The sequence below is a fragment of the Aquarana catesbeiana genome, linkage group LG03 (assembly GCF_042186555.1).
Source record: "Aquarana catesbeiana isolate 2022-GZ linkage group LG03, ASM4218655v1, whole genome shotgun sequence".
Lineage (NCBI taxonomy): Eukaryota > Metazoa > Chordata > Amphibia > Anura > Ranidae > Aquarana > Aquarana catesbeiana.
This window is the reverse complement of record NC_133326.1, coordinates 127728557-127754706: the sequence shown is the minus strand read 5'-3', so window position 1 is coordinate 127754706 and position 26150 is coordinate 127728557. Positions and strand designations below refer to the sequence as shown.

General features: G+C 40.8%; 1 protein-coding gene across 6 annotated transcripts in view; it reads right to left on the bottom strand.

Moving 5' to 3' along the window:
* The window catches only part of SCAPER (S-phase cyclin A associated protein in the ER), a 500548-nt gene that overhangs the window by 104246 nt on the left and 370152 nt on the right, over nt 1-26150 (bottom strand). For all 6 annotated transcript variants that reach the window (XM_073619203.1, XM_073619204.1, XM_073619198.1 and 3 more), the window contains one exon: nt 8001-8116. In XM_073619203.1, the coding sequence (XP_073475304.1) occupies nt 8001-8116 (116 nt within the window). The remainder of the gene's footprint in view (nt 1-8000; nt 8117-26150) is intronic.

Sequence of the window (26150 nt, the reverse complement as noted above, 5' to 3'; positions counted from 1 at the left end):
ACTGCATCTGACAGAGGAGGAAAGGAGAGACCCGTCTAGTCATGTGATCGCGCATATCCGTTCTTACATGAGGTATTTATAACATTTATTATTATAAATCACACACAGAGGGGGACACTGCATAAGGAGACAGCGCAGATGGTGCATACTTGTTAGAGTGATTTAACAACCACTTTAATACCCTAAAATGCACACCACTACCACACTGATGTGTTTCATCAATATATTTTAATGTTGTTCAAAAATAGCTCTCTTGTAGTAAAATAAATGTCAATAAAACGCAAAAGAGTTGAAAAAAAATCTTTACCCAACAACATTAGACACAAATTGAGATCTTTTAAATAATCTGAAACATTTCTTTTTTTTATGTCCCTGTGTTAAAGGAAAAAAAGGAAAGAAGAATAAAACAAAAAAAGAATAAAACTAGAAATGATTCTTGAAGCGGATAGGGCACTGAAAAAAAACTTAATGAAAAGAACAAAGGAAATTGTTTTCTTCTTTTGAAGACTGCCCTTTATGAGCTACATTTTCTTGTCAATATTTATGTTGAGGTAACAACTCATATTAAATACAAAAAGAGCAGCGCTGTGACAAAAAAGGTGTATATGATATAACCAAATCAGATAAGTTGAATATTAGACCCAAATTTGAGATAGGCTCCAAAGTTCATATAAAAGTACATAATAAACAAAGGTAAAAAAGTCCTATCCAAAATCGATCATAAATAGTGGATAAAGTGGGAAGCGTAGATAGGTGGAAATACAAATAAATCAATATGTCCTTCACCGCACCACTGTGGTATTGATAAGAATGCGCGCTTACCAAACGGCAAGCTTAAAGAAGCTTGCGACCTTAACCCGGTCGGGGCCTTTCAGGGTGGAACCATCAAAGGAAAAGCACACCACCTTCGCTTGGATTAAGCACGCTGTTCACCAATTATCACTGTATTGTGGAGATGTGACCCCTGGCTAGGGATAAACCTGTTTCCATGTGTTCATCTCCTGTATTTCCACCTATCTACGCTTCCCACTTTATCCACTATTTATGATCGATTTTGGATAGGACTTTTTTACCTTTGTTTATTATGTACTTTTATATGAACTTTGGAGCCTATCTCAAATTTGGGTCTAATATTCAACTTATCTGATTTGGTTATATCATATACACCTTTTTTGTCACAGCGCTGCTCTTTTTGTATTTATTATGTAATGTGTGTATCCCACTTTCAGCGGCTGCTCTTGTGTTTGGTTTTGATCAGTGAACTGTCACTTTTTGTTTTTTCAATTTTGTTTCTCTCAGTATGTTTTTTACGCACTAGTTTCCGTTTACAGCGCGGTGATTTGTCTTTTCTTACTAACAACTCATATTAGCATAAACTGGTGACATGGCAAATGAATAAAGAGTGTCTAAATTAAAGGGAATCCACAGTTTTTAAACTTAATTTCCATATTTATTACACGGTGCAGCCTCAGTTGCAGGCTTTACTTCCTGTTTCAATACTAATGCCATCTTTTAAATCATGTAACATAAGCATCGAGCCCTGGTTCACATTGCAGCGACTTGGCATGCGATTTGACATGTCAAATCGGCGGCTATTGCCGGCAATGGCACCGTCCGAATTCCCAAAAGTAGTTTCTGTATTACTTTTGGTGACTTTGGGGTGCGATTTCAATAGACATCTGTGTAGAAACCCATACAGATGTCTATGAAATTGCACCCGAAGACGGGACTGACATGCGGGTATGAAACCGTGCGAGTACAGCTAAACTCGCACAATTTCATTCCGGCTGTCAGTGTGAACCTAGGCTAAAAGTGTAACATGTAACATGGTGCCAAGTGGACCCCCTCCCTAACTCCAGAATGCCTCCCTACCTCAGTGATGGTCTGTGGGGGTTCTTCTCCCCACAGCAGGTGTCACTTTTGAAAGTGGTGCAGCTGTGCCAGACTCTGCCCACAAAGCTGTGTCATTCATTCACCTAAATTTGTGAATGAAAGAACTACAAGTTCCGCCTGTTACCGCAGCAGACAAACCTGTAGTTTTCAATGGAATAGGAGTATTATAAGCATTGCACTTGTAGTCTATTGACACTTCCTCCAGCTCTTCAACAGACAAAGAACTGGAGGAAGAGTCTGCAGGAACCTGGCACTGCACTTGTGGTCCACTTATCTTTGCAATTTTAGGTTGAGGAACATTATTCTGAAATTGTTGGACAGATTTTAGATGCAGCTTTTCACAGATTGGTTCTTCCTTGTTAGTACCACTTATTTTGGCAGCTTTTTGTTACCTTGTCCCAACTCTTTCGAAATGTGTTGCTGCCATCAAATTCAAAATTATTATTTTTTTTTTTTTTTAAATGTTACGCCAATTTTAAAATGACCTTTTATTTTTTAAATGTTACATTTTCACAGTTTAAAGATTGTGTACGTTTTCTATTTTCAATTGTGAATAAAATATGGGTCTATGAGATTTGCAAATAATTACATTCTGTTTTTATGTAGATTTACATATATACACAATACATATTTAATAATAATAGTTATTATTTAATTAAAAAAAAAACAATAATATAACATATAAATATTAAGACAGAAAGAATATAAATAAAAAAAATAACCTGTGCGAACTGCATGTCAAATAATCTTATACACCCTTCACATTTTTGTAAATATTTTATTATATCTTTTCATGTGACAACACTGAAGAAATGACACTTTACTACAATGTAAAGTAGTGAGTGTACAGCTTGTATAACAGTGTAAATTTGCTGTCCCCTCCAAATAACTCAACACACAGCTATTAACGTCTAAACCGCTGGCAACAAAAGTGAGTACACTCCTAAGTAAAAATGTCCAAATTGGGCCCAAAGTGTCAATATTTTGTGTGGACATCATTATTTTCCAGCACTGCCTTAACCCTCTTGAGCAATGAGTTCACCAGAGCTTCACAGGTTGCCACTGGAGTCCTCTTCCTCTCCTCCATGACGACATCACTGAGCTGGTGGATGTTAGAGACCTTGCGCTGCTCCACCTTCCGTTTGAGGATGTCCCACAGATGCTCGATAGGGCTTAGGTCTGGAGACATGCTTGGCCAGTCCATCACCTTTACCCTCAGCTTCTTCAGCAAGGCAGTGGTCGTCTTGGAGGTGTGTTTGGGGTCCTTATGTTGAAATACTGCCCTGCGGCCTAGTCTCCGAAGGGAGGGGATCACGCTCTGCTTCAGTATGTCACAGTACATGTTGCCATTCATGGTTCCCTCAATGAACTGTAGCTTCCCAGTGACGGCAGCACTCATGCAGCCCCAGACAATGACACTCCCACCACCTTGCTTGACTGTAGGCAAGACACACTTGTCTTTGTACTCCTCGCCTGGTTGCCACCACACACGCTTGACAATATCTGAACCAAATAAGTTTATCTTGGTCTCAACAGACCGCAGGACATGGTTCCAGTAATCCATGTCCTTAGTCTGCTTGTCTTCAGCAAACTGTTTGCGGGCTTTCTTGTGCATCTTCTTTAGAAGAGGCTTCCTTCTGGAACGACAGCCATGTAGACCAGTTTGATGCAGTGTGCGGCGTATGGTCTGAGCACTGACGGGCTGACACCCCTCCCCTTCAACCTGTGCAGCAATGCTGGCAGCACTCATACGCCTATTTCTCAAAGACAACATCTGGATATGACGCTGAGCACGTGCACTCAACTTCTTTGGTCGACCATGGCGAGGCCTGTTTTGAGTGGAACCTGTCCTGTTAAACCGCAATATGGTCTTGGCAATCTTCTTATACCCTAGGCCATCTTTAAGTAGAGCAACAATTCTTTTTTTCAGATCCTCAGAGAGTTCTTTGCCATGAGGTGCCATGTTGAACTTCCAGTGACCAGTATGAGGGAGAGCGATAACACCAAACTGAACACACCTGCTCCCCATTCACAACTGAGACCTTGAAACACTAATGAGTCACATGCACCGGGGGGGAAATGGCTAATTGGGTCCAATTTAGACATTTTTACTTAGGGGTATACTCACTTTTGTTGCCAGCGGTTTAGACATTAATGGCTGTGTGTTGTGTTATTTTGAGGAGACAGCAAATTTACACTGTTATACAAGCTGTACACTCACTACTTTACATTGTATCAAAGTGTCATTTCTTCAGTGTTGTCACATGAAAAGGTATAATAAAATATTTACAAAATGTGAGGGGTACTCACTTTTGTGAGATACTGTTAAGTATTCACAGCCTTTGCCATGACATTCAAAATTGAGCTCAGGTGCATTCTGTTTCCACTGATCATCCTTAAGATGTTTCTACAGAGTGATTGGAGTCCACCTGTGGCAAATTCAGTTGATTGGACATGATTTGGAAAGGCACAAACCTGTCTATTTAAGGTCCCACAGTTACCAGTGCAAGTCAGAGCACAAACCAAGCCACGAAATCTAAGCAATTGTCTGTAAACCTCTGAGACAGGATTGTATCGAGGCAAAGATCTGGGGAAGGGTACATAAAAATGTATGCAGCAATGAGCACAGTGGCCTCCATTATCCGTAAATAGAAGAAGTTTGGAACCACCAGGACTCTCTAAAGCGAGCCGCCCGACCAAACTGAACGATTGGGGAAGAAGAGCCTTAGTCAGGGAAGTGACCAAGAACCCGATGATCAATCTGACAGAGCTCCAGCGTTTCTCTGTGGAGAGAGGAAAACCTTCCAGAAGAACAACCATCTCTGCAGCACTCCACCAATCAGGCCTGTATGGTAGAGTGGCCAGACGGAAGCCACTCATCAGTAAAAGGCACATGACATCCCACTTAGAGTTTGCCAAAAGGCACCAGAAGGACTCTCAGACCATGAGAAACAAAATTCTCTGGTCTGATGAAACAAAGATTGAACTCTTTGGCCTGAATGGCAAGCATCATGTCTGGAGGAAACCAGGCACCGCTCATCACCTGGCCAATACCATCCCGACAGTGAAGCATGGTGGTGGCAGCATCATGCAGTGGGGATGTTTTTCAGTGGCAGGAACTGGGAGACTAGTCAGGATCGGGGGAAAGATGAATGCAGCAATGTACAGAGACATCCTTGATGAAAACCTGCTCCAGAGCGCTCTGGACCTCAGACTGGGGTGAAGGTTCATCTTCCAACAGGTCAACGACCCTAAGCACACAACCAAGATAACAAAGGAGTGGCTATGAGACAACTCTCTGAATGTCTTTGAGTGGCCCAGCCAGAGCCCAGACTTGAACCTGGTTGAACATCTCTGGAGAGATCTGAAAATGGCTGTGCCCCGGCGCTCCCCATCCAACTTGATGGAGCTTGAGAGGTGATGCAAAGAAGAATGGGAGAAACTGCACAAAAATAGGTGTGCCACGCTTGCAGCATCCTACTCAAAAAGACTTTAGGCTGTAATTGGTGCCAAAGGTGCTTCAACAAAGTATTCAGCAAAGGCTGTGAATACTTATGTACATGTGATTTTTTTTGTTTTTTATTTTTAATAAATTTGCAAGATTTCAAACAAACTTCTTTCACATTCCCATTATTTGGTATTGCTTGTAGAATTTTGAAGAAAATATTGAATTTAATCCATTTTGGAAGGCTGTAACATAACAAAATGTGGAAAAAGTGAAGCTCTGTGAATACTTTCTGGATGCACTGTACATGCTGAGTTTAAACTTCTGCTCGTCCTTCTCGTATCCTCTAATGTTATGCCCCATACACACGGTCGGACATTGATCGGACATTCCAACAAAAAAATCCTATGATTTTTTCCGACGGAAGTTGGCTCAAACTTGTCTTGCATACACACGGTCACACAAAGTTGTCGGAAAATCCGATCATTCTGAACGTGGTGACATAAAACACGTACGTCGGGACTATAAACGGGGCAGTAGCCAATAGCTTTCATCTCTTTATTTATTCTGAGCATGCGTGGCACTTTGTGCGTCGGATTTGTGTACACACGATCGGAAATTCCGACAACGGATTTTGTTGTCGGAAAATTTTATAGCCTGCTCTCAAACTTTGTGTGTCAGAAAATCCGATAGAAAATGTGTGATGGAGCCTACACACGGTCTGAATTTTCGACAACAAGGTTCTATCACACATTTTCCATCGGAAAATCCGACCGTGTGTACGGGGCATTAGAGTCCAGGCTAATAGATTGAGCCAAGAGTTCAACAGCCAATGCAAATAAAAGAGAGGGGGCATCCCTGCCTTGTTACTCTGCCCAGGGTGAAGTAGTCTGAGTTGCAGCCTGGAAGTTTTATTCGGGTACGCGGATGATGATATAGGCCTTTCTTAGCCCAGAAAACTGTTGCAATTACAAATGTTTAGGCATTCTCGTGTTTATTTCTTTTGTTTGTATTGGTATGACACAAAAAAGTGGAGAAACAAAAAGCCAAATCTGAAACATTCCACTCAAATCTCGAAAAATGGACTGGACAAAATTATTGGCACCATCAAAGTTTGGTAGCACACCTCTTGGAAAAAATAACCAAAATCAATTGCTTTCTGTAACCATCAATGAGTTTCTTACACCTCTCTACTGGAATTCTGGACTACTCTTCTTTCACTAACTGCTCCGGGTCTCTCAGCCAACTGCTCCAGGTCTCTCAGATTGGAAGGTTCCTTTTCTTGTCTTTCTTTTTTTCTGATATCTCCACAGGTATGGGTATGGGATTTAAATCTGGACTCATTGTTGGCAAGTTCAGTACTCTCCAGCACTTTGTCTTAAACCACTTCTGGGTGCTTTTTGAAGTGTGCTTTGGGTCACTGTCCTGCTGTAAGACCCATGACCTCTGATGGAGTCCCAACTTTCTGACACTGGGCCCTACAATTCTTTGGTAGTCTCATGATCAGTGCCCTCATCATCAGTACAGCCATATCAGTGCCATCAATGCTGCATATCAGTGCATATCAGTGCCTCCTCATCAGTGCCGCCTATCAGTGCCCATCAGTGCTTCCTATCAGTGCCACCTCATCAGTGCTGCCTCATCAAGGAAGGAGAAAATTGCTTATTTTCAAAATTATATAACAGAAACTAAAAAAAATAAAAAATAAAATAATAAAAAATAAAATAAAATGTCTGTCTTTTGCATTTATTTAGCAAAAAATAAAAAACTCAGTGGTGATTAAATACCACCAAAAGAAAGCTCTATATCTGTCTCGAATAAATGATATAAATGTCATATGGGTACAGTGTTGCTTGACCGCCCAATTGTCATTCAAAGTGCAACAGCACTGAAAGCTGAAAATTGGCCTGGTTGGGAAGGGGGCATAAGTACCCAGTAAGCAAGTGGTTAAGGACGGATGGGCTCCTTCCAGGCATGCCTGCCCTCAATCTATCCATTATTATTTATGTGCTTCTACTATTGAGGCTCTCAAAATTTATAGTTAGGCTGTCAGATAATACCAGGGTGCCATGACGTGGCATCTGCAACTTACGCATGTATTTTGAATGTGTGCAAACGTAACCCCTGTTTTTAATGTGAACTGTTAGATAGGAAAGTCAGTTTGTTGCAGGCTGGCTGGTAAGCTGAGCTGGGACATTTTCTTTGTTGTTGTTTGACATGCGTCACCCTTCCATGTAATCCTTCCTGTTAAGGCCAGTTATAGGTTGGGGTACTTTCCATTTGTTGTGTCCAACCGAGCCTCTTGAAGTTGATGAGTCCTATGTTGGAGATACAGGTGAGTGGTCCTAAGTTCCAGGATGTTGATGAGAAGCCTGTCTGTGATCATGTTACCTGGACTATTAAGCTTCCATAGACTCCTCCTCAGCCAGACAGAATGGCATTTGTCACGAGTACTTCCCAATTCAGTGGGAGAAAGAACTAGCTTCGGGGTCCCACGCGAGCAGCTGCCCTGCTGCATTCTGAACACAGGAGTTCGGCCACTCGGCACAGGCGCCATTCAGAGAATGGTTTCCAATCAGAATACCATTGGTAATAAAAATCCACTATCATTCAAGTTTCAGAAAATACACATTTTCTCATACTGAATGCGCTGAATACATACTTGAAAGGGATGCGGGAAGATGTGCTGGGGTTACACACAGGTGTCGCAGTTTGCAGAATCTGTTCCACCACCATCAGCCCACCACCAACTCGGAAAGAAATCTGATCAGGAGCATTCTTTAAAAAAAAAGACAAAAAATGAGTTTGGTCATAACTAGAAATAAGGTCATTAAAGAAATTAGAATGAAAGGCGACATATATAGAGGTTCGTAAATAAACAGGAAAACCTATTGTTTACTGTGCATTAGTATTTTAAAACTGAACTCCAGACACAAATTTTTTATATACAAAATATTCCTCAATAGCCACAAAGGATATACTGTAAATTCACATTGTGTGCACCAAATGCCTTTGCGAACCCTAATATTACCTTGTAAAAGTAACAGTGACATCATCAGTGTGCAGTACATATCATAGCACCAAGACTCAAACACAAATACACACCTCTCTTGCAATTAGACAATATTTGCTTATCTCGGAGATTAGCTTTAAGCATAATAACACGTTTTTAGGGTCACAATGCTAATAATTTAGATGGAGGGTCAGAGGCTACTTAAAGTCTGACAGTCACTCCTTCCTCCAGTGCCTTGTTACACTCTGTCTTGTAACTCCTGTGTGTTCAAGTGCGCATTTTTTTTAAATAAAGGAAAGCTAAATAAGAGGCAAATAAATCTCTTATCAAAGTAAGTCCGCAACATATTTTATTTAGCCGATTCTTTGCTCCTGCTGGCTCCTCTGTGTTGTTAGACTAGTCCCCACAGCCTCTTCTCCCCTATGCTCCAGTGGTCTAAGGTTCTCTGACATTACCAAGACCAATGCAGGGAAAACAGTCTTTTGGTGGAGCAGAGGATCAGATAAATAAAGTGCTTTTACTGTCCCCTAAACCTGAACAAGCAGTTAAAGTGCTTCTAAAGTAAAAAATAAATGCTATACGTTGAAGCAGTTCTAAAGCCTAAACATTTTTTACTCTAATGCATTCCTTGCACTAAGGTAAAAAATGTTTAGGCATCAGCATCCCCTTTTACTTACCTGAGCCCTCATTCAATCCAGCATGGTGCACTTATGCAGCCATTCTCTCCCCTCACTTCTGGGTCTTGCTTGCTTTACTGGGGCACCAGGAGCAATTGGCTCCCAATGCTGTAAATCAAAAGCAGTGATGAGGGAGCGGGGGTGGGGTGTGGGGGGGAGAGGGCCAAGTTCCGCTGTGTCAATAGAAGCAGGAGTGCCCCCATGGGAAGCGGGTTCCCATGGGGGCACTGGACAGAGGGGAGGGGCCAGGAGCTCCGGCGGGGGAACCAAAAAGAGTAGGTTCGCGTGCGCTCTCTGCAATTTCATTGCACAGAGCAGGTAAGTATAGACATACCTATATTTAATATATATAGTACCTTTACAATCGCTTTAGAGCATTCCATGTATTAAACTGGATGTATACCCTCACATATACCCAGCGAAGTGAATAGCCACAGATGATACACAGGGATGGAACAAATCTCTCTACATAAGTTTTACATGTATATCTGCTGTCTTCAACTTGCTATATTCTTAGAATTCTTACATCATGTTGGAATTTTCACTTCCTCATTCAGCTGTAGGTGTGTAGTCTTGGCTTACACTGGAGACAGCTGAGTGCAGGAGAGGAACACCCCCCCCCCCGCCGCCAAATGGGTAGAAGAATGAAGATACTTTCAGAGCTGTGCTGTGACAAGACAAGCTCTCTGTTAATCTATGTATAGCAACCTCCCTGACACATATTTTCAGCTGCTTTTATCTCCTGTCTTGGAGAAACGAAACAGCAGAAACACACGGGACTTAGGGGTTTGAAATAAGAAAACATTACAGATATATGTGCCTAGGTCAAATTTCATGAATCGGGTATACATCCACTTTAACCACTTACAGACCGGAAGATTTGGCCAGGCCATTTTTTGCAATACGGCGCTGCGTCGCTTTAACTGACAATTGCGCAGTCGTGCAACGCTGTACCCAAACAAAACTGATGTCTTTTTTTTCCCACAAATAGAGCTTTCTTTTGGTGGTAATTGATCACCTCTGTGGTTTTTATTTTTTGCGCTATAAACTATAAAAGAGCGTCAATTTTGAGAAAAAAAACAATATTTTTAACTTTTTGCTATAATAAATATCCTCAAAATGTTTTTAAAAAACACATTTCTTCCTCAGTTTAGGCCAATATATATTCTTCTACATATTTTTGGTAAAAAAAAATGCAATAAGCGTTTATTGATTGGTTTACGCAAAAGTTATAGTGTCTACAAACTATAGGAAAGATTTATGGCATTTTTATTATTTAATTCTTTTTTTTTACTAGTAATGGCGGTGATCTGCGATTTTTAGCGGTTGACATCATACAGCGATCAGACCTATAAAAATGCACTGATTACTGTATAAATGTCACTGGCAGAGAAGGGGTAAACACTAGGGGGCGATCAAGGGGTTATATGTGTTCCCTAGTTAGTGTTTCTAACTGTATGGGGATGTGACTGACTGGGGAAGGAGACATATCGTTGTTCCTACTTAGTAGGAACAAACAATGTGTCTCCTCTCCTGTGACGGAACAGGGATTTGTGTGTTTACACACACAAATCCCTATTCCTGCTCTTGTGCACGCGATCGCGGGTGGCTGGTGGCAATCGTGCCTGCCGGCCACGCGCATCGGGTTCCCCACCGTGCAGCGGGCGTTCGCCCTTCCGGTGGCACGGGCGTGCCTGCCATCACCCTTAAAGGTACAGACTTACCCATACGGCGATTCGCGGGAACGAACCACTTTGCTGACGTATATCGACGTGAGCCGGTCTGTGAGTGGTTAAGGTAAAAAAAAAAACCTCCTCACTACTGCTCTCTCTTCCTTGTCTTACAGGAAACTTTGAGAGCACCGGGAGCCATAACCTCTTGGTGCTGTCAGTCAAATCCTGTGAGGAGGGAGCAGAGTGCGTGGCCGGGCCACGCTGTACGCGGTCACAAGGCTCGCTGAGGGGGCAACCGCAGGAAAGGAGGAGGGGAAATTGCTGGCGGGGACTGCAAAAGAGGAGGTAAAGGACAGCTCTGTGCAATACCATTGCAGAGAGCAGGTAAGTATAACATCTTTTTTATTTCAATTTTTAAAAAAAATTGCGTTTGCTATCACTTTAAACCTTGCCGTGCAAGCGTAGTCCCACGGCAAGGGAAGAGTTTTCGTTTTACTGGAGTTGGGCTTTAAGGGATAGTGGTTAGGGGTGTAGAGGTCAATGAAGAAGCTCAATGCCCTGCATCAACAATTACCAGGAAGGAATGCCAATGTACTGCTTGAACTTAAACCAACAAAAGTGATAGGTCAGTAGCAAATGCGCAGTAGATCACCTGGCCTAAGTGAATCATTATTTCCAATGACAAAAGAACACCAAACAATGAATCTCATCAGATGTGATTGGTTATAAATAGATTGAACAGCGGCCTCACAGAGGAGCTTAGAAGGATTAGCTAAAATAGGGCAAATTGCCACATTTAGGCTAGACATGGCCTCCTCAATAAACCCAACAATGACACATCCAGCTTACTAATCTCTAATGTAAACAATAAGTTCATGCTCTGGGTGGGGGGAGCAAAGTGAGCTGAGAGGAAAAGAACTAAGCTCCCTAAATAAAAATTGCTAAGAGGTGGAGTGTTTTTTTAGCAGAAGAGACAGGTGAATCTATTCTTAAGAAAAAATGACCTTTTCTCTAGCAGTTTTTCATTTTGTGTGCACAGTATGCATTGTGTTAGATGCAGAGAATGGAGCTGGGCACAGCGTAACTCCAGTGCGCATGCGTAAGAGTTAAATCAGTGGATGCCCAATAGATGAAGAAGAGAGGGACAGGACCTAGAAGAAGCAGCGGCAAAGTTGGTGGGGAACAGGGAGGTGACTGGATCTGTCAGCATTCTGGGAAGACACTCTCATAGGTAAGTGTGCAATAATGTGTACGCTCTTCACAGTGCATGCAGAGGTCAGCAAAGACTTGTTTTAAACCTGCAGAATTGCAGAATGTAGAATTCTTGCAGGGTTTTTTTAAAACTCTTACATATACTCAGTGAACTGACTAGTCTCAGGTGATACACAGAGATGAAACAAATCCTCCTACATAAGTTGTACATATTTATCAGCAGCCATTTCTTCTGTACATCCAGAATTTACATAGCATTTCTGAACTTCAGAAAGCAGGGAGCTGAAGTTATACCCTGCAGAGCTCCGTGAGAGCAGATTGGAGGGAAGGGACACAACCTGAACTGAGCTGAGGCTGTCAATCATAGGCTGTGTGCTAGAGTTCCTGCCCCTGTTATCTTTTATCTCTTGGTGTCAGGAAAATCTGTCAGAAGTGACTCATGCAGGTAGCAGAGGAATGAAGCAGCAGACAGAAATGACACTTAGTGTTCTTTGGATTGGGACAAGTACACACTATAGGGGGATATGCTTTGTTCATATTATATTTCAGGGGTTTACAACCACTTTAAGTATAATTTAAAGGAGAAGTACAGCCAAAGCTTGTTTGGCTGTAATTCTCCTATGGATCACAGGAGTGCAGTTCGTTTTGCACTCCTGTGACCTGTTTTCAGCAGACAGAGTCGGTCCAGGCTCTGCATCGTTAAGACCATGTAGTCGGGATCTGCCTAGATCCCTGGACTGACACCCGGCTCAGCTTCTCAGCATGCCACAGAGACCTTGAGCCGGCCGCCCCTCCACAGCTCAGAGCTCCAGTGAGCGAGAAGGGGGCAGAGCAGAGAGCTGTGACTGACAGTGTTGGTGTTTGATCACTGGGTTCTCAGTGTAGAGGCGCAGGGGGACAGATGCAGCATCGGACCTAGGTAAGTATGAATTATAAAAAAAGAAAAAAATAAAGAAAAAAAAATATACTTCTCTTTTAATACTTGGAAGTTTATAGCCTGGCTACAGGTTCACTTTCAAAGCCTAATATGTACAGTGACAAATCCTAAATTCAGGGGCACTTCAGCCACAGTTTTCAGGGCACTTTGAAAGGAATCTGTCCTAAAAGTACAGTAAAACATTGGATTGCGAGCATAATTTGTTCCGGAAACATGCTTGTAATCCAGAGCCCTTGCATATCAAAGCAAATTTCTCCATAAGAAATAAAGGAAACTCAAATGATTAGCTCCGCAACCATTTATTCATAGCTCCTTCAGTTTATAGTCCATATAAAAAGATTATAGCAATGTGATAGGTTGTGTAACCATAAAATGTCCATCCACAAATGGAAGCCTCCACAAGGGGATTATAAGCAAAATCCAGCAGGAGCAACAGAGTATAAAAGAGAAGAGAGGCTCCTCTAAGTGTAGCAATATGTTGCTAAATGTTGCACCTTCATTAAATGTAATCATATTGCTACACTTTGAGGCCCCTCTCTTCTCTTTTATACTCAGGTGTGACGTGACACTACTTGTATATCAAGACATCACTTGTATATCAATTCGAAATGTATTTAAAAATTTTGCTTGTCTTGCAAAACGCTCTCAAACCATGTTACTCTCAAATCAAGGTTTTACTGTAATATAACAGCTACCATTGCAGGTTTCCAGTCCTAATACTTCCTACACTACTTGTTGAGTCACTGGAAAAGGCATGTGCTCTTGGTGTACCTAACACCTACATGGTTGTTCTGGGACAGTGGCTTACTAGGTAGTGAGGAAAGTATCAGTGTTCCATTTAAAGCACATTCTAGGCCTCTTAATCTCCTATAAGGCGTTGCAAACTTTTAGCACACCAGTTTAGCTCTCTCAAAAAACATCAAGTGTCTGCAATGGTATAAAAAAATAAATCACACTTGAAATTCAGGGTTTGATTTTTATTTTCTGTTTGAAACACACAGGATTTTATTTCCATTTAGAGCTCTTTACACCAGGCAGCTTTAAACACTCAAAGGCAGCCATCTTTACCAAACCCTGGAGAGTACTGCTATACAGCAAGACATCAAAGCAAAGTCCTACGAATAGTGGCTATCCTGACAATGTGTGACTGGATAAAAGCAAATGGAGCTAACATATAAACCACTATAGAGTAATAATAAAGCACACAGACTATTTAAATCCAAGTAGGAAAAAGTGCACTTCTTATACAGAAGTAAATCAGAGGTTCTAGCAAAAGGTTTTTTTTCATAGAAAATGAAATGATCAAAGAAAAAAACCTGATTCTGACCATTATGAGGGATATATTTTTAAGGTTTAAAAAAGAATTTAGGTTAGCGAGCTAAAACTTTTACCTTTTATTTAGCTGATATGGACAATCTATCCATTTATTTATGCCACATTTTGACTAAAGTTAAATTAACCCAGCAAAATGTATTGTGCAGATAACGGTTCTATACTAAAGAAGACATCTTATCTTAGCCGAGGGAATTTCCCAAGGTGTTTCTTTTTTTTTTTTTAGTTAAACCATGTCACATTTTTTATACAGATGATAATTTTGGCCATTTTACCTATTTCATATAAATAACATATAAAACTGAGAAATATTTAGTAGTGTAAAGGGGAAAACTGTGTTGAAATTAAAAGTTGCACAGGTTTAAATATTCTAGAAAAAATGATTCATATTAAGATTACTTCATATTATACCATACAAATTTATAAAAACCATTTGGTATCATTTAAAAGACTGAGATTAGCAAATAAATGTCTAATAAATAAAGACAATTGGATTCTTCTCAAATAATTCAAGTATAGGCAGTTCATTGAATCCAAGCAAGATGAATAAGTGTCTTTGATACTATGATGCGGCTATAAAGGAGAAGTTCACCTTTTGTAAAAATAAATAAATAAATACACATCTGTTTGCAGGAAAAAAAATTGCATTTATTATTTGTTTACATTTCAGCTTTTTTTTCAGCATACTGACTGGTGGATCTCAAAACCCAGACCCAGGATTGGGGATTTCATCCCACCCGGATCGCTACAAAATCCCCAGGCTCCAGGTCCCAAAGTGGACTTTAGTAAATAATGAGGAAACTGAAAATCCAGTTTCCTCCCAAATAAGCAAATAAACTGGAGTCCCTCAACCTGCTGGTTGAGAATCCTGCGTCCATACACTGGTGAGGTACCACACTACCACAATATGCTTTGATCTAAACCATTCCATTGTAGATCTGGCTGTATGTTTAGGGTCGTTGTCCTGCTGGAAGGTGAACCTCTGCCCCAGTCTTATGTCTTTTGCAGACTCTAACAGGTTTTCTTCTAACACTGCCCTGTATTTGGTTCCATTCACCTTCCCATCAACTCTGACCAGCTTCGCTATCCCTGCTGAAGAAAAGCATCCCCATAACATGATGCTGCCACCACCATGTTTCACGATGAGTGTGGTCAGGGTAATGTACAGTGTTAGTTTTATGCCACACATATGTTTTGCTTTTAGGTCAAAAAGTTCAATTTTAGTCTCATCTGACCAGGGCACCTTCTTCCAAATGTTTGCTGTGTCCACCACATGGCTTCTCGCAAATGGGACTTCTTATGGCTTTCTTTCAACAATGGCTTTCTTCTTGTCACTCTTCCATAAAGGCCAGATTTGTGGAGTGCATGAATAATAGTTGTCCTGTGGACAGATTCTCCCACCTGAGGTGTGGATCTCTGCAGCTCCTCCAGCGTTACCATGGGCCTCCTGGCTGCTTCTCTGATTAATGCTCTCCTTGCCTGGCCTGGCAGTTTAGTTGGACGGCCATGTATTGGTAGGTTTGCGGTTGTGCCATGCTCTTTCCATTTTCCGATGATGGATTGAATAGTCCTCCGTGTGATGTTCAAAGCTAGGGATATTTCTTTTATACTAACCCTGCTTTAAACTTCTCCACAACTTTATCCCTGACCTGTCTGGTGTGTTCCTTGGCCTTCATGATGCTTTGTTCACTTAGGTTCTCTAACAAACCTCTGAGGGCTTCACAGAACAGCTGTATTTATACTGAGATTAAATTACACACAGGTGGACTCTATTTACTAATTAGGTGATTTCTGAAGGCAGTTGGTTCCACTAGATTTTAGTTATGGGTATCAGAGTAAGGGGGGATAAATACAAATGTAGGCCACACTTTTTAGATATTTATTTGTAAAAAATTTGGAAAACCATTTCCAAAAAAATACCTTTTCGTTTTTTTGGTTGTAATATGGCAAAATGTGGACAATTTCAAGGGGTACTTTTTTCAAGGCACTGTACAGTGGGGCAAAAAAGTATTTAGTCAGCCACCAATTGTGCAAGTTCTCCCACTTAAAAAGATGAGAGAGGTCTGTAATTGTCATCATAGGTATACCTCAACTATGAGAGACAAAATGTGGAAACAAATCCAGACAATCAAATGTCTGATTTTTGAAAGAATTTATTTGCAAATTATGGTGGAAAATAAGTATTTGGTCACCTACAAACAAGCAAGATTTCTGGCTCTCACAGACCTGTATCTTCTTCTTTAAGAGGCTCCTCTGTCCTCCACTCATTACCTGTATTAATGGCACCTGTTTGAACTTGTTATCAGTATAAAAGACACCTGTCCACAACCTCAAACAGTCACACTCCAAACTCCACTATGGTGAAGACCAGAGAGCTGTCGAAGGACACCAGAAACAAAATTGTAGACCTGCACCAGGTTGGGAAGACTGAATCTGCAATAGGCAAGCAGCTTGGTGTGAAGAAATCAACTGTGGGAGCAATAATTAGATAATGGAAGACATACAAGACCACTGATAATCTCCCTCGATCTGGGGCTCCAAGCAAGATCTCATCCCGTGGGGTCAAAATGATCACAAGTACGGTGAGCAAAAATCCCAGAACCACACGGGGGACCTAGTGAATGACCTGCAGAGAGCTGGGACCAACGTAACAAAGACTACCATCAGTAACACACTACGCCGCCAGGGACAAACATGCCTAAATGCTGCGTTTATGCAAGTCAAACTTTTTTTTTGCCTGAAACTCCTCTCAAAAATGCACTTGTGATGTTTTCTTTTTTTTTTTTTTAAACGCTGTTTTTCAAATATGCCTGTAAACACCCAACTGTGCATGGACTGCTTCTACTGGCTAAAGAAAAAAATGCCAAATACCTGTATAAATAGCATTTTTTACGCACAGTGTGAATAAGGCCTTACTGTGAAGACAGAGGCAGGCTGGCAGACAGTTTATACCAGCGACTGTACAAATTGTATGTATTTTGTAATATTTCATCTATTGTTAAAGTTTGATATCATGCTTTATCAGTGCTTCCTTTGTCTTCAACTACCATTTCTTGTAATGAAATTGTATTAAGAATTCGGACTGGCACTTTATGTACTGTATTTATTTTTAATTTGTACCCCCTTTTTTGCATACTTTTTATACTGTTAAGAACGTTTTCAATAAATTCAGATTGAACATAAAAAGTTCCTTTTAAAGTAATAGTGCTGAGATAAAGGCTAGAATTTTGCTAATAAATCATTTTGTGCCACATAACCAACAATTTCAGATTACAATTTTTAGTTTAAAAGAAATACATGTAAAAAAAATTTGGATGAAAAAGCTTTGGATGAAGAATGAATTGATTGACTGGTAAGTAAGATGTTTTCACAGAGTCTGTCATCACCTGGCTTAACGTTAAAAAATAATTCACAATTTACTGAGCACAAATATATTAAATAAATATTTGTAGCATGCAGACACAAAGTACTGTACTAGTTACATATCAGATTTTATGTAGTTTCTGTAAATCTGTCAGATACAGAACAAAAGACACCAAACTGATGATTTTCCACTGTGGCTTAAAGTGTTAATTCACCTTTAGAAAAAGAATTGTAAAAATTGCAAAGGTGAACTAACAGCAGACACCCCCCCTCCCCCCCAGGTACTTGCTCTACTTACCTCGGGGGTTGCTGAGCTGCCAGCACCCCCACAGCTGCTCCATCAGTGCTTTGGGGATGGACAAGGTGGATTCTGATTTGGTCAGTGCCATCAATGTTAGGTAATTAAAGGAGGTAAGTGTCGGAGAGGGAGGTTGTCTGCTGTTAGTTCACATTTACATTTTTTCTGTAAAAGTGAACTAACCCTTTAAAGCAGATCTATCATAACGTTTTTGTTACAGACCTGTCCCCTATGGGACAAAGTTAACGTAGTACATTTAAAACAGTTAAAAATGTTGATATAGAATATTAAAGCTTCCCTATATATTGGGGATGGGACAACAGTTTTTTTTTCTTCTCTCTTTCGACATTGGATAATTGTTTTATATAAATGTATGTCATTGTAGCTATTACCAACTATGACAGTAACACCTGGGTGTTAGCAATAGTCATGTGACTATTTTCTTTGTATATGTGACATACTATCCTCTCTACAATTCTAATATTGGACAGTCATCATATGTGGTCATTGGTCAATTTTTTTTTTGTTGGTCGGTTCTTTTTTTGGTGCCATAACTAAGTTCAAAGAGCATTGCGTGAATATCAAATAGATATACTGGCACTTGTGAGACTCATAGTGATTGGAAATAGCAGGGAGTATAGTACAATAGTACTTAAGAGTAATTTAGTTTGATTGTTCCTGAAGCCACTAGTGACTGGTGACATCACACTTATCCGTATTCTGAAATCAAGTTATTTTTGTCTGCGTAGGCGACACTGCCTAATCTGCACTGTGAGCTCTTAAAGTGATGACCTCTTTCGTAGCCTGCTAAAGGCAGGACGCGTACAGTAGCTACACATGGTAGCCAAGGACGGAGCTATATGCACAATTGTTTGGCACCCGCCAAGGTTTTAGCTCCTCAGGGTTTGTAGAACTGAACACAGCTTCAGTAAAAGGAGTTAGTGGTGAGTTGCGATGGCAACAAGATGCCCCTGGACACTTGAAGGGTCATACACACACACCGTAGTATTCCACAGAAGGTGGGGCAGAATTACATGCAGACATATAACTATGGAGGAAGAAAGATGGGGGATGGAAATCAGACACCTGGCTGAAGGGTGTAACCATTCAAATTGTTACACATGTCACTGGGAAAGGGGTCTCATTATTATGTCGCAGTATATCTATGGCACTTCTAATCAGTCTAATCTAGTAATTACTGCTCAGACTTACCAGACAAGCATTCATTTGAATGCATATGTCTTAAATGTACTCGTGTTTCTTTCTTTACCTTTGTCCACATTAATAAAGTATAATCTCAGAAAGCCAGGAAAGCTGGTCCCCAGGCAGTTACTCTATGCTGTATCCAATTGGAATCATCAGGGAAGGCTGTCCCAGAAGCAAGGGCAACAGGACCAGATTCGCCTTGTGGACTTTCGTACTGTTATTATTGGACTGTTGAGAACAAGGATCCTCATGTTTTTTTTTCCCTTCTTGTTTTGTTTTGGTGCTGTCTCTTATGATTTCTAGAACAAGTAATGACTACCGATACTGGTATATATAGAAATATGGACTGTAGGGATGGAGAGTTTAAAAGTTTTTTTTTATCCCTCATAGTTTTGTTTTGTTTCAGAAGGCAAAGCCAAAAGTTCCAAATATTAAGAGAGATTACACATAAACCATTATTTCAGGTGTGGCTGAGTCTCATATTCTCAACTGGCCACAAGGGGCCATCTGAGTTTATGTGAAATCTCCATTAATAGCTGTAAACTATTGTAATTAGGAATATATTACATTTAGCTTGTATCTATGCAGGCCAGAACATATTAATCTTCACATATATCTCCAGACAAGTCGGTGCCCAGGCTTTTGTGTACAAACAATGGGTTTCAAACTCCATTGTGGTACACAAACTCACTTCAAAGGATCCCATGCTGGGATATGCAATGAAGGTAGGCCCACCCCGGATTCAATACTTAAACTTCCCAGGACCATTCAAGTAAATCTTGGGCTCACAAGGATTAGCATAAAGGGGGGAGGACTTAGGCAAAGTAGAGGGAAGCTAACCAATCCGAAGTCACGCTATGCCAACCAATGAGGCATCGGCCTGGATTGATATACACAGACTAGCTGGGAAAAAAACGCTCTCTTGGGGGGAGACCAGCCATCAGGCTGGGACCTTGGTAAGAAAGGGTAATTGGGGGAAAGGTATTTACTTGTAACTAAATTTGTGTGTAGATTAAGGTTTTAAGGAATATACTCTGTATTTCTTCATGTAATTCTTTTATTTTAACCTAATATTTTCTTCTTTGGTGTAAGACTATAGATAGATGTTTGTGTATTAGCTAGACTACGTCCTAATGAATCTGCAGACAAGCACAGACTGGAAATCCACGACTTCATCATCGAAAACAACATAGATTGCCTTTTCATCACCGAAAGCTGGCTAACACCCAACTGCAACGCCATCCTAACCGAATTAGTGCCTGAGAACTACTGGATCCTAACTGAGCATAGAATAGGAAAAAAAGGAGGAGGCCTTGCAGTTATCTTCAAATCTCACCTTGCACTCACCAAACCAACTTTACAGAATTCAGTGTCTTTCATTGAGACACTCTCCCTTCATCTTTAAACAACACCCCAAGACACCATTCACATACTACTATGCTACAGACCACCAGAACCGAAGACTAATCTCCTTACACCCTTCACAGAATTAATTTCAATACACACCCTGAAAACCAAAAACATTCTGGTACTTGGGGACTTCAAACTCTGGGCAAACTCGACCCTAGACCCTATCGCCACCGCCTGCATAAACCAACTGGAAGAACTAGGTCTCCAGCAACTGATAAATGCTCCTACACATGGTTCAGGACATAGTTTCAAACAAAATATGGATGTCAACATATTCGGCAACATACCGCTACCCTGAACGGACCACCATGCTAATTTAAAATCGCCACCAACACCACCCTCCAAAAACGGAATCAAGCAATAAACAACTCACTGGTCTAGAACTCAGAAGAAACTACACTCCGAACTCTTCAAAACCACATTATCAAACAAAATAGCAATGCTAAATTTAAACCACTCAACTGAACATACACTCAACTCCTTAAACAAGGCATTACTACAAACAGCAGACTCAGTGGTTTCAAAACATAGAACACTCATCCGCAAAAAAATCTCGGGATGGTTTACTGGCTTCCTTTTTCGACTGAAGCGTGAACACAGAAGAGCTGAAAGAGCCCGGAGAAGAAATTCTACTAAGGAAAACCACACAAACTACAAAGCACTCACCGAGAAATATCACAAAGCAATCTTCAAAGCAAAAAAAGAACATTTCTCGAACATCATCTCAACAGCCTTAAACCGCCTTCGGGAACTTTTCAAAATAGTCGCCCAGACTATGAACCCAACCTGCCTAGAGCCCCCAGCAAACGAAACTCAAGAATTCTGCAATGAATTATCGGATTTTTTCATCGACAAAATCGACAACATCCGGAAAACAATTCAACAAAAAAAAACCAACCAACCTCATTCAACCAAAGCAAAAAAGAGTAAATCGATACGAACATCACACAAGCACTGAATTTTTTGCTAATCCCAATCACCACTGACATCACCAAAAACATCATCAGAAGCCTCAGAGACAGCACATCACCAAACGAAATCATTCCCACAAAACTCCTGAAAGAATGTTCCAACATCCTGGCTCCTACTATAACACATCTCATAAATCAGTCATTCTATATGCTACACTGTACCCAAACTAAATTTTTATTATTTTGTTCCCACAAATAGAGCTTTCTTTTGGTGGTATTCGATTACCTCTGGGATTTTTATTTTCTGCTGAACAAATAAAAAAAGACCGAAAATTTTGAAAAAAAATTTTTTTGTTTCATTTACAAAACGTTTTAAATAAGTAAGTTTTCTCCTTCACTGATGGGCACTGATGGGGCTGCACTGATAGGTGGCACCAATGAGGTGGCACTGATGAGGTGGCATTGATGGGCGCTAATATGCGGCACTGATGGGGCACTGATAGGCGGCACGGATGGGCGGTATGAATGGGCACTGATAGGTGGCACTGATGAAAGGCCAATCAGTGCCAAACAATAATGCCTGCCAATCAGTGATGCCCATTTTGGGCACTGATTGGCATCCATTGTGGGCTCTGATTGGCATCCATTGTGGGCACTGATTGGCATACCTGGTGGTCTAGGGGGGCATACCTGGTGGTGACATCCCTGGTGGTCCTAGTGAACCACCAGGGATGGCCCACACGGAGTGGTCCACACGGAGTAGAGACCACTCAGATCAGAAGTGGAGCTGCTCCCCAGCTGATTGGAGCAAAGTGGAGCGGTTGTCATATCCGTGCTCGCTCAGTTTATGCAGATCAGACACAGGCAGACCCCGTCACATTCTATGGACAGGTGGGTGTAAGCAGACTCCGCTATCCATTTATATCAGGCTACCTCCAATTTTGTTTCTGGATTTAAAGGCAATTTTTTTTTTAGATTTGGATACAGTGGAGGGGGAATAGGACACGTGCCAGTTTTTTTTATTGCTGTCTGTGTCTCACCAAGAGTGAAAGTGAATAAAGATCTCAAATTTTGAGTTGAATCAAGAAAAGGAAGAGACGGGAAATCTTCCAACTGTCATACTAGTTCTGGTAATCCTGGTGCCAAAAAATATATGCACTCACAGGAGATCTCTTTAAGAAAAAGCTCTCAATAGCAGAGAAAAAAACAAGTCTGTGATCCAGGATGGTACCGAGGCTTGACCCAATGTGATGACGCCCACCTGACATGTTGCATCCATACCAGACTTTCTCAAGCCATCACATTGGATGGAGCCTCGGCAACATTTTGGACCACAGGCTTGTTATTTTCTCTGCTATTGAGTGAGAGCTTTTTCTTAAAGAGATGTCCTGTGAGTGCATGTATTTTTGTTTTATTCAATAAAATCTTATAGTTTTGCACTATAGAGTTCCCCTCTACTTTTGGTTCCTAAGTGCCACATTAACATCTGGGCACGTGGAAGCAGAAGGTTATATTTCCTAACAGAAGCATTGGTAGGGTGCGTGGGACACATTATAAACACTGTTTGACCTCTGTGTAATGCAGTTAGGTTCAACGCTTAAGGTGAGGGTACATCCATCTGTGCACAGCGGTGGTGTTTGCTCACATTATTATGAAGATTGAAAGCTTCAGTGAAGATGTTTTAACACATCGTGGGAGTTTCACCTGTTGGAACTATATATTATTAGGATGTCTTTATGATACTCTTCACATCACTTTATGAATATACTTAAAGAGACATTTATTTTATGGTTAAAAAAAATTATTTGTTTGCACATGAAGTGATGGTGTTTTAACGTGTTGTAGTTTACAACATGCGTTATGTATTTGCGTGTTTATTTCTGATTTGACATGCATTGTAGTTTATGCCATGGATTATACACATTTTTTGATTTAGGTATAATTTTTTTGTATTACTGTGGAGGTTTATGATTGATTACACCTTGGAATATATTTATTTTGAAGCAAGGTGCACTTTACTATCTTAAATCAAGATATTAAACCCAAAAGCAATTTTTTTTATTATATTGCAGCTTACAAATTCTTAGATGTGATGGGTGCATTCATTTTCTTGTTTAGGCTTTTTTCTTCTATTTTCACCTAGTGGTCTGGCTAGTAAGCCTGTTTTTCAACAGAACAAGCTCTCCAGCAGAATGTATCAGTTACAGAGATGAGACAAACCATGCAACACTAGCAGGCGTGCTTACAGTGATCGTTTTTTATTTATTTATGTAAAACCTTTATCCCAAAAGGAAATGTTTGCTATAATTGCTTATAAAGTGATAACTGGAGTTTGGCTTCAATGTATTAGAGTATCTAAATCTGTGTCGAAAAGTACATCAAACACTCCCCTTCCCCCAGACTGACAATGCTGCTGGCTCCCCTATGCTCCCTCATCCAGAGTGCGGGGCACTCTAAAACAGGAGGTGTGTTACTGGTCAGATCACCAGGTGAAAAAAGAGGAGAAAAGCCTAAAAAAAGAAAACTAATGCAGGCACCACATCTAATGATTGGTAAGCTGCAATATATTACTATTATTATTTTTGGTTTTGGGATTAATTCCACTTTAAGACTGCATGCATCAATAAGAACTGATATGGTATCTTTAAAGTGATTGTAAATAGAGGAGAACTGAATGGAAATTTTAGTGCCGAAACTGAAAATTCAGGATGTACTTGGCCAAAATCGAAAATGACAGTTTTTTTTAAAATATATATTTTTATATATAATTGTATTATATTTACCTTTTTAATTAATATAATGAATTTAAATTTATTGTTGGCCATTATTGGCACCTTTAGTGCAATAAAAATGCATCCCTTTAAATGTTATGTATGTCTTCACACTGGTCCGTTGTGCTTCTGTTTTGATGTTAAAAATCTTGCTTCCTTAATTTTTGATCAGTTAAAAAAAAAAAAACGCACCAAAAACACCTCCCCATTGAAAACGCAACAAGAACCCATCAACAATGCACCCGTGTTATGTTTTTGATGCGGGTTTTTGAGTCACATGACCTATGAAAAACACACCATAAGCATGGCAAAATTGAGTGCGTTTATGGTGCCATTATCAGCACCTTTTTCTCTGTCGGCAAAATGCTGGAAACACCATATTCCTCAAATGTGTTTCGCCCGCCAAAATTTCGGTGCATCTCTAATTGTAAAGCCCAAATTTTATTTTCTAAAATAACAAACATGTTATACTTACCTGCTCTGTGCATTAGTATTGTACAAAGCAGTCCCGATCCTCCTCTTCTGGGATCCCCTGCTGGCGCAGAATTTGATTGACAGCAGCAGGAGCCCATGGTTCCCGCAGCTCTCACTAAGTCCTGTGAGGAGAGGAAGAGAGAGCAGTGCTGCTGCACAGTGCTGGATTGAGACAGGGTGGTCATGGGGCGATATAAACAATGGGACATTTTTTATCTTAATGCAGGGAATGCATTAAGGAAAAAAATTTCCAGCCTTTAGAACCACTGTAAGGCTGGATTCACACTTATACGAATTAGATACGGGTTTCCCCGCATCCAATTCGCATGACAGGAGATAGTGACCGACTCTCTATGGAGGCGACTCACACATCTCCATGGCGGCTGCGGAGCAGCTTGTACAGGGGTCCTGTGCATCTTTGGCCCGGTTTAGGGCCGAATTCAGGCAAACATTTGGCCCTGATTTGTACCTGAAACAGAGAACAGGGACACACCAGACCCCTGCTGTGAGCCACAGTCGTCTTCAGTGTGAACACAGCCTTAGCCCGCATTCACACTAGTGTTGAGTATAAATGCTTGCAACATCCCAGGATTTTGCCCATGTTCAGGCTTGAGGTGATTGTAGCCGTATTAGTGCAATTGTGACAGAGAAAATTGAGTACTGTCCGTGATACTTTTTTTAATTTTCACTAACATATCATTTTTCATGGACGAGCTTTCGGGGTGTGTCCCCTTCTTCAAGGTCCAAGCAGTACTCATCTGCTTGGACCTTGAAGAAGGGGACACACCCCGAAAGCTCGTCCATGAAAAATGATATGTTAGTGAAAATAAGAAAAGTATCACAGACAGTACTCAATTTTCTCTGCCCATGTTTAGAAAAAACTCTAGACAAACACGTGTTACGTTTTTGGTGCCATTCATTGTTAAGTGTGTGTGCAAGACAATGCTCAATGCCCAAAAAAGTTGTATGAGCTTCTTTGCCATGCATAGGGCAGTCCATTGAAATCACCAGTGTGTCCCACATGAGAAACACGCACATAACGTCATGATGACTGATGTCACACTACTAATACTAATAGGGGCCTGGCCTGGAAGCTACAGCAGACTCTTCTGGACAGGGCTTCTGCCGCAGATGGCTCAGAGAAGCTGGATGTAACCGCATGCCTTTTTCAAATGGGAGCAACAGTGGGAAGATGTTACCTCACGTTAAAAACAGAGTGTGCAGGCTTCCCTCCAGGTAGTGACACAGCACTTCATTTCTCAGCATCCTAACCTTTTACACTAGGTTCACATCTATGCCACTCCCCTCCCGTCGCTCTCCCGCTCCCTCCGCCGCTTACCGGAGCTGTCGGCAGCGGCGGAGACGATCGGGACCTTTCACGTCTGTGGTATGGAGACGAGTGAGGGGAAGATGGCCCCCACCCGTCTCCATACCATAGGAGGGCAGAAACGACGTCATAACGTCAGCTCCGCCCATACGTCTTAAAGGCATATTTTTTTGTTGTCATTTTTTCAAATGACAATTTTTTTATTTTT